Source organism: Bombus pyrosoma, linkage group LG2 (genome assembly GCF_014825855.1).
Source record: "Bombus pyrosoma isolate SC7728 linkage group LG2, ASM1482585v1, whole genome shotgun sequence".
Classification (NCBI taxonomy): domain Eukaryota; kingdom Metazoa; phylum Arthropoda; class Insecta; order Hymenoptera; family Apidae; genus Bombus; species Bombus pyrosoma.
The window spans coordinates 4,238,125-4,252,009 of record NC_057771.1 but is presented as its reverse complement, the minus strand read 5'-3'; the positions used below and the strand labels follow the sequence as shown (position 1 = coordinate 4,252,009).

The 13,885-nt window shown below is 26.4% G+C and overlaps 2 protein-coding genes across 12 annotated transcripts in view; one reads left to right on the top strand and one right to left on the bottom strand.

Moving 5' to 3' along the window:
- Positions 1-112: 112 nt before the first annotated feature.
- LOC122577618 (cysteine-rich PDZ-binding protein) lies at positions 113-1,308 on the bottom strand. Its single transcript, XM_043749026.1, has 2 exons — positions 1,071-1,308; positions 113-848 (listed from the first exon to the last, which is right to left on the bottom strand). The coding sequence occupies exon 2, from the start codon at positions 820-822 to the stop codon at positions 520-522; it is 303 nt and encodes a 100-aa protein (XP_043604961.1). The 5' UTR covers positions 823-848; positions 1,071-1,308; the 3' UTR covers positions 113-519.
- A 343-nt stretch (positions 1,309-1,651) lies between these two features.
- The window catches only part of LOC122577614, a 41,981-nt gene continuing 29,747 nt past the window's right edge, over positions 1,652-13,885 (top strand). For 10 of the 11 annotated variants that reach the window (XM_043749015.1, XM_043749022.1, XM_043749023.1 and 7 more), the window contains exons 1-7: positions 1,673-2,033; positions 3,490-3,794; positions 8,641-8,963; positions 10,292-10,597; positions 12,549-12,737; positions 12,908-13,415; positions 13,633-13,863. In XM_043749015.1, coding sequence (XP_043604950.1) covers positions 8,680-8,963; positions 10,292-10,597; positions 12,549-12,737; positions 12,908-13,415; positions 13,633-13,863 — 1,518 coding nt within the window. In that variant the 5' untranslated portion in view covers positions 1,673-2,033; positions 3,490-3,794; positions 8,641-8,679. Of the gene's footprint in view, positions 2,034-3,489; positions 3,795-8,640; positions 8,964-10,291; positions 10,598-12,548; positions 12,738-12,907; positions 13,416-13,632; positions 13,864-13,885 lie in introns of all 11 variants that reach the window. The other variant, XM_043749013.1, reaches the window with a different exon arrangement.

Genomic DNA, 13,885 nt, shown 5'->3' with positions numbered 1-13,885 from the left:
GTTTTTAAATATAAAATAATATATATTTCAAATATATTTTAAATATAAAATAAAAAAAAGCAATTTAGATGTAGATTTACCACTTAAAAATAATAAAATGAATTCGTATAGATATATGTATGTATATCTATTTTAACCTTATTTTAAATTATAAATGTTTTTATATTTTAGTAAATTGCATTTCAAAATAGGTATATTCCAGGTATAAACATTAATAGTTTCCATTCTTTCAACTTTTGTTTTCATATTATCAGATGTTTTAAAAATAGTCACCAAGGTTATTCATGTTTATGAATAGGTAAGCAAAATTAGATATAATGCTATATTATACATTTAACTAACATATTTTGTACATTCTACCGTATTTTATTAAAATAGTATAAAGAATACTATTATATATATATATTTAATTATTATTTATATCAAGACAAAATATCTGTCCAAGTCAAATTAATTTCTTTATACCAATCTACATCTATCATAATGTAAATTTACAAATGAATCCACTAAGTTTAATATTTAAGTAGCAGACTGTTTATAGTTCTTTGTACTCATTAGCTTTTTACCACACATTGCACATATAGCCTTTTTATATGCACATGATTGACAATAATGTGATCCAACTTGATGTACTTTCTGTCTACATATTCTGCAAGTTTCAAAGGTAACAGTATAGGGATTAAATCTTGCCTTCCCTGCTGAAAGAGCTTTATTTTCTCCAACTTTACGTCCCCCACTTTCTACTGTATTCCGTGCACCACTTTTCCAAGGATCTGGAGTTATGACTTTTCCTAATTTTTTTTCACATTTTTCACAGACCATTTTGAATCAGACTTGAAATTTCAATTCTGAAATACAATAAAACTTCGTTATATGTGATCTTCATATTATATTGTAGCATAAAAGTAAATAATAAAGGTTAGATTTGGGACTAACGTGTATGTAAAAAATAATGAAAAATGATAAAAAAATTAACGTGAAATTAAAATAATTGGCCAATATCAAATATGCGTATAAATTTTTAATATTTTATATTTTTAAATTAACAAATTAAAATATTTCCAATTTACCTTCAGGACTCTTATTAATGATTAAATATTACTCTTTTAATTAGTACACATTTTATATGACTACATCCCACACTAGTTTTTAATCATAAACGATAAATATAAATATTCGAGATATTAACTGCAAATAAATAAATTACGAGAAATATCTAACCCAAATACCACAGTCTTATCCACGCTCATATAGACAAGACTCAACATCTGGACTAAACACTTATATATCGAAAGCATAGTAGAAACCGCTCGAAAATTGAGTCATAAAAAAGCAACATGGAAGACAAGAAGATTCATGTTTTGCGCATGTGTAACGTGCTATGAATGTCTCACACAGAGGCAGAGACACGCTCTACTCATCTCTGTCTGGCTCGTAAAAACGTGAACTTCGTTGTCTTCCATGTTGATTTTGCATGACTCAAATTTCGGAAGGTTTCTCTATTGAATGTCAAGACCTGTTTACATGGCCGTAGTCTCAATCTCATCCATATCTCATCACAATCAACAGTTATCAGATATATATACTACTTAGTTGTAATTGCGCATCAGTAATAGGTGGCGCTTTTCTGATTTAGTTATTATTAATATCACTAAAAACTAAATACATAAGATTCATATTTACGCACATTGTATATGTATTTCCGTTTATACGTATGGTATATACACATGTATGTACGTATATAGAGATAAGCAAAGCATATACTTAAATTCCAATAACACTACACTTCTTAATGTAGAAAAATAATAAAAAATTATGAAAATTACATATACTCTATTGTTAGAGCAAATAAATTCATTTTATGCATTATATTAATGTGTTTTATTACAGTTTATGTTCTAAAAACTTAAATATCACATAAAACTACAAAGTGATAGCATCTAATCATTAAAACAAAAATTAACCTCTTGAGCGGGCATAGCGGATATATCTGTTCCTGTTAATTGTTCGCTTGGTGAGCCAAGCGAATACATGTAGGTATCGTATCCGATAGTAAGATAAACATTTCAATATTCTAAACTAATGTCCCATGATGCGAAGGACTTGCAAAAAATCTTTCATCCCTTAAGTTAATTTATCTAAATAAATTTAAATTAAATTAATTAATAATTTAATTTAACTTAAGGGTTAATAATTAAACATATGTAGAACAAGAATAAACTAAAAAGTTACAATAAATATCAGTTTTTTTTTTTAACATAACTATGATTAACCTGAAATATATATTACTTGTTTTGAGATAATAGTGTCATTATTTTTATACAATTGAAATGAGTAAAATGTACGAAGTTGGTAAATTAATTAAAAATCACTATTTTCTTATTATTTCATTTGAAAAGATGGATTCTTTTTTTATTGATGAGTGTAAATTGTAAAGTACCTATACGTACTATATAGTTCTTGAACACGAAATAAGTAAAACATAGACTTCTAAACGCGATGCAATCAGAATGTAATAAACTATACAAGTAAAATATAATTATGTATACATAATACCGGATGATACATATGGGCAATGCATACATATATGTGTATTTCTATTGTATTATTACCACTAGCTGACATTCTAAAAGAAACAAAGCATGCGGAAAAAATATATTATTATACATATACGTTTATTGTACTTAGTAATATTCTCAAGCACTTAGATATTTTTAACATGAAAAATGTACTTATCTCTGTTGTGTTACACTGTTTACATCGTATATCAATTAATAAATAATGTTTACTTCATACCATCTGATTTTTGCGTAGGAATGATATACATGTGTTTAGATAATGTTTAAGTAATAAAAGTATTTAAAGTATTTGTTTTAGAAAAATTAATAAAAACCGCAGTTGGTCTGGTTGATTCTCTTTGATTATCTATTTCATGTTCAATTCTTGTTCAATTCATTTATCAGTTGTTTAAAACCAAAGATGTGATTTAAAATAGGGAAACCATTGCCTTAGATATAGCAACTAAATAACGACATTAAGTTCTGTTAAATTCCTAAATAAACTTTTGATTCTATAACCATAATTTTAAAAATATGTTTATAAACGCAAAAATAATGACATAAAAATGATAGTAATTTATTAAGATATACACACATTCATTGTATAATTTTTCTACAAAAAGCAAAAAAATCAATTATATAAAGCAATATTTTACCTATACATATGTATAGAATATATCATTTTAAGGCATATTGTCCTTAAATATTTTACAATAGTTACTTACAATAGTTTAGTATGACAATAATTAATCTTATATTTATGTATTTAAAAAAACTTTTTTTATTACATATATGTATATGTATACAGTTAAATCTTTCAAAGGCAAGCAATGCTTTTCTCTATATACGATGATATTCTTAATTATACTTTTAGCTTGTTGAATTTCCAATGGACAAATTAACTAAAAGCATCAACAACTCTCTGTTATAGATAACTTTACGTAGTTAGAACTGGCGCTGACTTTCGTTAGTTTGATTAGAATCACACGATCAACCCTCTAGTCGAAAGCAGCAAGCAATGTTAGTGGAGTAAGAGGGTTGAAGGAAAATTCGACGCTAGGGGTGGCGTACAAGTGTTGGGCGCCATCTATTCGTTCAGTGTCTGACTATCCTCTGAAGACCTGTGTACTCGCGACCGTATTACCAGATTATTGCGACATTTCGTGTGACAATTTAATTCAGTGCATCGTGTCATAACAAAGTGACGAGTGAACGCATTAAAACGGATACAACAAGGTAAATAGAAACGATAATAAAATTTATCCTAAAAGACTTACTTTGTTCGGGTGGCTGCCATCCTCGATGCCAGACACGCGTTAACATGTTGGATCGATTCCTCTTTCTCGCAAGTCGTATTGCGATGGGAGACTCCAATAGAAGACCTGATTACGAACTTTTAGTCTCTTTTTTATAGTGAAAACGTACATTTTACTTCATTTCGTGCATCAAACGTCCATCTATTTTCGTTAAGTTCGCTCAAAAATGCATAATTTGATGTTCGAAGAGGTCAAGTCACCCTCGAAATCTCTGGATAGAAAGACGCCTACAGCCAAAGCCCTTCCTCTATTTTTTCATAAAATTTCTATTAAACGCATACGAGTTCATTGAAATTTCGTTGATTTACACTCATTTCAGATGTAGGTTCCATTCAAGTTTTCCATTCTTTTACGAATGCAAATACAAATAAGATCGTACGATCGATTTCTCCTTGAGATTTTTTTAGATATATTATAAGTAATAAATTCGATCTCGATTCCTGAAATATAATCCAGACAGACAATTGATAATTCGTACGTATCAGACGACAGAATTTGCAATATACATGATGCTCTCATTTTTAAACAGGTGTACCCAGTACCCATAAGTCTACGTTTCATTTTTGTCAGAAATATTCATAAGATCAATCACTATACAATCAGATAAATTCTATTTAGAAATCTAAGCACAACCTTTTTTCATAATATTTGTTTTAAACTATATAATTGGCTATTGGTTTATAATCTTTAAAAATGATTTCAAGAGAAATATTGTTTTTCCTTTCAATAAAAATTTTTCTAAAATGATATATAAAGAACATAGATATATACATATAGCAATTTCCATTTAATCGAAAAGCTAATATTTTTAATAGTAAATTATCGATAATTATTAAGAATTATTATAATTAAAATTATTTAATGCGATTTTTATGGGAAAAAATACTGGAATATGAAAAGATTTCAATGTGTGAAGCACAATAAAACACAGTTAAGTACAATTTTGGATAATTATAGCAAATAATGATGAATAAAAATAACGATGCCAATTTACATAAAAATTCAGCATACGCAAAATATGAAATACTTTTAATTGTATAATGTATATCACTTCCTCGATTGTTTCCTAATAATTTTTAATTTATGTGAAGATAATAATAATGAACTTTAAGTTATTTTCTATATAAATAAATGCGCAAAATACATTGTCTTAAATAGCGCACATTTAACTAAATATGTAATCACCGACACCGTTTTTAACATTTTCTTTCAATCACAAAATCGAAAAATTTTAATTATCAAATTACTGAATTTGAAAGTTGATATACTTGTCTATATGTACTACATGGATGTATGTTCATTTTTATTTCCGAGTGATTATATAAATATTACAGGAAAGATATCACAACATTTTAATACTCCTCACATTTAAATGTGTACAAGCATTTTATTATTTACACTAAATTTCTTATTTCCGTTTTTTATTTCTCATTACATGTCTTTTGTTGCAAAAACAAATCTCTAAATTAAAAACATTCGCATATATATATACGACTTACATAATTTAATAACATATCCAAAATTATATTACGTATGTGTAATAACTACAGAAATTTTAGAAAATCTTTTAAAAATGGTATTAAGTATATAACATTTATGGAATTAAATATCAAATTATATTCTGTTATATTAATAATATGTAACATGAAATATATATCACAAAAACATAATATAATGTTATTAGCTTTTCATTTTGATTTTTATAGTAATTTTTTATATTACTAGCTAGAACCAATGTAGAGCTACTATCTATACATATATTTACATCGGTACTCGTATAACTGAATGTTTTTCATAAACTTTTTGTGTAATTGAAGTTAAAGTTATTTCGTATATTTCTTTTAACTACTAAGAACAAAATATAAACCAAATTTTTTGCAAGCATTCCTCAACTGAATTATATTTTTTAATACCTTAATTTTTAAGTCAGAATTGCAAGATCTATTTTCATGCGAACAATCCGCATATTTCATAGACTGTCAAACTGACAAATGAAAAAAAAATGAAACTAACCTATGCAGTAACGAAAGACGTCATCTACCGCTGACAGCACACGTGACGATTAACATGCTAATTTCAAATAAAAAAGTTCGTAAAATAGTTTTATATAATATGATATTTTACAATGCAAATTATCAGTTATTTTCCTTCCATCATACTTACGAGTTAAAAACGTTATTTGCTAGCATTTCTTTATATGCACATGTACTAAAAACTGAACATTCTGCGTGTGAGAGAAATAAACGCATATCCATGGCAACCTGCTATTGTAAGCTTAAAGTTCCCGGCAGTGATAAAATTCAACATATACATAAATATTTACTACTACATCACGTAGATAATGCTGTATAAAGTTCACAAAACTTATGCTATTAAGATCCATTACATATGGAAAAATTTTAAACAAAATAAAACATTTTTGAAAATGATAACTTTCTTAGATTAATTTTCATTGTTTTATTGTTTCATTACATTATTATATATATTATAGTAGTAATATTCATTACGTTATTAGTATATATTGTATATACATTATAGTTATCTTTCTCGATTTTTTCCAAATACTTCATTCCATTTCTCATACTTCAATTATTAATTGTTATATTTTGGATAAATTTTACATTCGTAACTTATCGTCTTAATGTAATTTATAATTTTTCTGCATTTCATAGCGTTGGTGTCGTATTACACTCATAACATTAAAACCTAAAGGCTAAAAGTAATACATATACTTTTTAAACTAGAATTGACTATTTCATATACATGAAAAATATAAATAAACAATTTTTAATAGCACTGACAAAAATCATTAAGAAATTGATAGCTTATAGGTTTATAAAATAATATTTTCATAGATAACAATACAATCTAATACATTTTAGAAATTTACATTTTAAGAATCAATAAAACAAATCAAATTCGCTTACGTCTATTTTAGTACAAAAGTTACACCGAAATGCAATGTCTTTTAATTATATGATACATCCAAATACAATATTTAGTTTAAGTAACAATACGATATTACAAAACATAATAATTTACCTTTTATATATAAAAGTATGAAACAAAGTTGATTCTTTGAGTGCTTTGAAAAAAAATATTTTATCTCATAAGTGCACGATTTCACTCTGTTTAAATCTTGTTTGTTATTGAAGAGAATAATAACTATCGCTTCTGGATTAAAGTGTCATTTGTATGATTCATCCCAATGCTTGTTCTTAAGAAGAATGAGAAAAGTAAAAAAAGGAACATGAGGGTAAAAGAGATAGGAATAGAATGTTGAAATATACAGCGCAAATTATTATAATTACGGATATGCACATGTCTCGAATTAATCATAAAGAGAAACAGGGTCAATACAATAGCAAGCTGTGCAACACCGAGGTAGACTTAAAATGTGCCGATTGTATCTACTGGTGCCAGTGACCTCCTATTGATTCCACGCTCAACGAAGCACGGGCCAAACCCTCGTCTTCTCTCTAGCCCTTTCTAGTATACACTTTCTCGTCTTTCATCTTGCTTTCTTTATGTTTCTTCTGCTAGTGTTTTCATGTTTTCCTCAAATCCGCAAACTTCTCATCCTTTTGCCTTTGTCTCATTCTGTTCGTTTATTTTGACTAGAACTCGTCTTTCTTATTGTATACTTCCTTTCACCTCCTGACTTTCCGCTCTCCTTTTACCACCTTTTCTTTCTTTTCACCGATTTCCATGTCTCATTATGCTATCCAGTTTCTTACACCATTGTCATTTATTTATTTCATTTTGTCTCCTTTTTTATATTTCTCTATTTTCTTGTCTACTGTTTTCCTTTATTTGTTTCGCATAATTGTTATGAAACTACATTATGTGTCTAATGGCAATTATGCAAATACATTTATAATTCGTAACATAAAAACGATATAAATAGAACCTTAAAAAAGCATGATGGCAAAAGAGAATACAAAATTCGGTAACAACTCTACATATATAGATTGATTTGTTAAAATAAATGTAGGTCTGATGGATGTTGTGTCATTGAGTTCTTTTGATCTAAATTTTACAATTTCTGTAATAAAGGATATAACTTTTTACATTATTAAAGTGTGAAGTTGAGTGGTCGGTGTTATGTATTGAAAATACCACGTGCTATGCATATATGTATTTACCTATCAATAATTTAATCAATAAGTGAGGTGCCGGTTTATGTTTAGAGTTCAGGACTGTCCAACTTTATAAGTATTTACTGTATCGTAACAAGAATATCATAGTAAACATATTCTCGCAATTTTACACTGTATTTTTTTAACTTATTATTATAAACATTCTTTCTTACGATCGTATTACATAAAATACTTTTATATTAATTAACAAAATAAAATAAAATGAAATTTGATAATTTTACTTTTTTAATATTTTTACTTTTTCATGTTCAATTTTTTAAAATAAAAGTAAGATTATGAATAAGAATTATGTATATGTATTAAGAATAATCATTATGATATTTTAAGTTTTTTTAAATTTTACTGTTTGTTTATCAATTTTAAATGAGATCTCTAACAGGTTATTATTTTCTTCGTTAAAGACTTAATATTTATTGCATTACATATTAATGATTCTTTACACATCAGTAAATATATATCGAGAAAAAGATTAAGATTATTAATTAGATATTAATTATGTGTTAAGCAATATTCAAAACTTTCATCTGATATAAAACACCTAACAACGTAAAAGTTTAACCATATATGTAGTAGCATTCTACATGATACGGATATATAATGTTCCAGAATGGACAGGGTATTAAGAGAAATGAATGTGGCGTGGCGATGACAAGCCTGATCTTGGAAAACGCAGACTTGAACCGACTTTTCCCGAAATGTCGGCCTAGGGGTGGCCCACCCCCGAGTCCGGGGGCCTCCACACAGATCAGTCAGCCGCATGAGAGCCTCTGCCAGAAGGAGGCCGTCTCTGTTACCACCAGCCTCACGACTAGCCTCACAAATACACTCGCGACTACGTTCGCAAACACTCACTCCAAGAACACACATTCAACGCACTCACAAGCGATACCGGAAGACATGATCGACCTCGAGCGTGATATCTCCGATAGGTAAATTTATATTGATTTACCGATCAATGATTTTCTTCTAATCGGTAATTAAAATTAATCGATATAATAGAATTTTAAATGTTACAAGTTTCATTGCAACTATTAACGAACATTATTTAGACCCCCAAAAATATTTAAATTATATAAATATAAATAAAAATATATTGCGACGAATATCCATTTTAAAAATGCATTGTTTACCTGCCAATACTTTATACAACTATTTAATTAATTTACTAAGTTTCATCAGAATTTGAGAAACTAAATTATTTACTAATGCTTTGTTATAATAACTAGTAATTCAAAAAAACATGCTTAAAAGATAATAATACATACAACAAAAATAAATAAAAAATGTGATGTGTAATTTTTTATTAGAGTTATATTTGAAAAGTACTATTCTTTGTTAATAATAGTTTATATTTGAAGGAAGAAATATTGTACATTTATAATCTATATTTTAAATACATCAGTAATAGTATTTGTGTAATTTTAGGTACTACACTGAATATTATTTATATAAATCTTTAAAATATTTGTGGAAAATATAGCTTTTAAAAATCCCTATATCTTTTACATCACAAAAATAATGAAGATTGAGATAATTCACAGCTATTGCATAGAAAAATAACTTCATCTTATGACATTAAAAATATTAATAAGGAGAAAGTGGTATTGAAAAATAGAAATAAAATAAATATAATAAAAATAAAATAATTAACAATCATTGTATTACATATAATATTTCTGGTACTACTGTGAAAATGTGAATATATAAAAAATCCAGATAACTGTTTCTAATCATAAGTAGAACTTAAATAACTTGTGTAGTTCTGTATATACATAAAAAAAAGAATCTTTTTGTTATAAAATATTAATTTAAATAATAAATTAATAAATTAACTAATTTTCTGGATGATGAATTAAAGCATGAATTTAAAGCTTGGTAATTTCACAATATTGTATTAAAAGATATAATTTAGTTTGTACTGGTTAAAATGATTTTAAGCAAGTTTGTAAGCTAGAAATATGTTTTATTTATTCATCAAGATGCAATGAGACTGTAGACTAAGAAACATATATACAAACGCATTTAGTGTATGAAAGATGAAATAAATAATAAATAAATAATATTAAAAAATGTATAAAATGAATAAAAAATTTCATATTTACTGAAGAATTTAATATGAATTGTTATTTATTGGATTTTTACTGAAGTGTATAATTATAATGATAAATACATATAATAAATAAAATTGATTTTAATACTTTCTAAGATCTCTAAATTAAACATAGATAATAATCATAATTACTCTTTTCTTTCCTAGGACAACGAACATGGTGTCCGGTTTTACAGGTGACAGTCAACTATCTGTTGGTGTTAGCAGTGGTACAAGCAATGTTGGTGGTCCTCTTGGAACATTTAATTCGCTTGGTGCACTTAATACTAAACCGCTTTCTTCAAGCTCCTCGTCTGCCTCTGGACATAGTGAAGATGCACAACAATATGGTAGCCTTCCAGGTAGTGATCAGCAGAGTCACTCACAACAGGATGATAGTGGGCCTGAGGAAAGCCCTGTATACATTTTAACTTCTGCAAAGGGTGATCGCAGTTACAAATTAAGGGACTCCAGGTAAGTTACTTTAATTATATTGAAATATCTCTTCTGTATTTGGGGAATATATATGTAATGAGCCAAGTTAATAAATATCAGAATTATAGTATATTTTCCATAAATAGACTGTAATCTTTAATCTCTAATAAACTGTAATCATTAATTATGTGTATAAAAAAAGATAGTACAATTCATAATATGCGTTTAAAAATATATGTTTAAAGTAAAAAATTTATAAACATACTGAATAATTTTTTAAATGAAATAATAAATACTAATGATAATACTTTCAACAAAGGAAAACTCAATATATTACGCTTTCTAAACTTTTTCAGGTAATTAAAATTTTAATTTCAAAATTAATTATATTAATCTCAAAAAAATTCAGATTGTGATATTAAATTTCCAAACAATGTTTTATATTTAATATTGATATTTTTTAATATTGTATGTTTCATCATAAACAAATTACATTTTCACAAAACAAGAGGAATGAATAATTCATTATTACTTTTTTAATTACATAATAATTGATTTATTAATAATTGATTTATTTTAATCTCATAGCCTATTACAAGAAAATTGTTATTGGGTTCTTATTTCTAATTTCTTACACTATATTATATTCTTATATTCATCTCTTAGTTACTATGCTTTTTTAATTCTATTATCTTTAAATTCAATATTTCTAAAATACCTAAACGATTAAAGAATCAAATATTTATAAAAATTTTACCCACATTTTGAAACAATCGATAAACTTGTCAATGACACAATCGAAGTTTAGTCGATAAACATTACACAGCAATTGATGTTAGGTTAGATTGTATCACTTTTTGTTCTTAAGCTTAATTTGTGGTGATTAATGAAAAATGTATATCATATAAACTGTTTATTATTATATTAACAACAAACTTTTATATAAACTAATTTCTTTTATTAACAAAATGTAAGTACTAACTATATAATAAATGATATAGCATAATAAAGTTTCCTACACTCTTTGTTTACATTATTTTACAGATACTATCAGTACTCATTTCGTAATGATTTTAATTAAGATAATCAGTTCAAAGTGTCTTTAACAATACTATTTATTACGATGGAAAGTTATTTAATATAAATTTATTAAATAATATCGACGAAGACAATGTATTTTCATCTAGTAATTGTAATGTCTCTTTCTTATTGAAATTTATTAAGTTGTAAAGCATTAAATATATTTCAGATGATCGTATTATTACAAAAATTTTTAAAAGAATACTATTAATACTTTGCATTATGTTTCACTTTTTTTCCAAGAAAATTTCTGAATAAATTTAATTTAATGATGTAGATTAATAAGTTATTTATGATTGCAATAAGAAAATATTGATCTCCTTTCATATTTTTATTTTTAATATAATTATACATATGTACAAAGACAATACGGTTATAATATAAATGTAAATAAATATGAAAATTATATTAGATTTTTCTTATACTATAAACATATTTCTACAGATTTTCATAGATATTTGATATCTAAATAATTTATAATAAAATAAATATTGACTACATATTTTGTGTTCCCATTTATCTTTTGTTATTTTCTACTGTTGGTTTTACATCAACATTAGTGTAATATTTCATAGAATATAATAGCATTTAATATTTGTATTTATGAAATAAATAATATGTCAGCATATGTTTCAAAAATTTTATGTTTATTCTATTTAATTATTTAATTCCTTATGTATTCCTTTTACATTTTACTTCAATAGTGTTTAAACTTGATTTAACATGTAATAAATAACCATATAAACAAGTGGATTAAATATAATAAATAAATTTAAGGTATTTCTACAAATTTATTGTTTTATATTTTTGTATATAAATTTTTAACATACTATATAACAATTTGATTTATAAAAAATAGTTTTACAAACAGTATTTTAAACGTAAATTTAAATAATTATTATTTTTTTAGAATTATAGAAATTGCTGGTGGACGAGAAGTTTTTTCTCAGAGTCGAGGTAAAGTAGCAGCTAGAAAATCACGCTTTCTTGCGGCATCAAATTCCTTAAATAATGAAGACATTCAAACAGATAACAAGCTATCAGTTAAAAGAAATAATAAATCACCAAACACTCAAACTATATGGGAATTAAGAAGCCGGTAATTTGAAAAGTATTACCTACTTCTAGTACACAAAATATATGGTAGAATTGAACAAGAAAAATTTCATTTATTCATACGACTATCAAATTTAATAAAATAGTTGTGTATTATTTTCCTGATGAAGGATTGTATATAATAATACAAATTATATATGACTGAATTTTTAGATGCGGTGATACAAGAAAGCAGCGTTCTAATAGAGAAGTCACAGAAACTGTATTTTCTTCAGAAATACATTCGGTGCGACATAATCCAACAAAATCTATTGACTATGATTCCCCTAAGAGCAATCACAGCAATCGTATTATTAACTATGACTCAATTTTGAATAGCAATAATGTAGAATATGGTATATCAAAAAATACTGCGGATCTTGATTATGGATTATCAAAAAGCTGCATAGATTATCAATCAAATCACACTACGCCAGCAAGAAGCATGGCTATCGTTAGTGATGGTGAAGTAGTTGTCTTTGATGACATTGATGATAATTGGCAAAATTTGCGACTAGACTTAACTTCTAACAATACCAATCAAGTTACACCAACTAATTTAAGCCTCGAAACTGAGGAATCTCAAAGAGGTCGCATTCCTCCAGAACCCTTAAGTTCTAGCATTGGAAGTACACCGAGCCCAACAACGGCATATCATCGTAATACTTCAGAATTTTTTAAGGTGCATATTTTTATTTGCTTGTTTTATGTATAATATATATTTGTATTTACTCAATTAAATAAATGATCAGATTTCATTACATCTTCTTTTTTGTAGAATGAATATAATAAAATTATTTAAAATATTTAATATAGTAAAGCAATTGAGAAGTAAAATGTTTTTATGTATTATTATCTAAACTAAAGTTTTAAATACTATATAGAACATATATTCTTAGGTTATTACTCCAGCTAGTGATTGTGAAGTAGACTCACCATCTTCAGAACGTAATCACAAAGTAACAAGAGTAATTGGTGAATTACCAATAGCACAATATTCTGAAAGTCCACGACGTTACGGAGTACGTGATACTCAACTTCCATGCCTTTTGTCATCACCATCTGTATACATGACACCAAGGCCTGGTTTTCCACAGAGAGTATTACCGACAACGCCAAGTCATAATGAGGTATGTTTCAAATGAATAGCTA

What these genes read in the sequence shown, in the direction of transcription:
- LOC122577618 (XM_043749026.1), bottom strand. Translation starts at nt 822, where the DNA reads ATGGTCTGTGAAAAATGTGAAAAAAAATTAGGAAAAGTCATAACTCCA.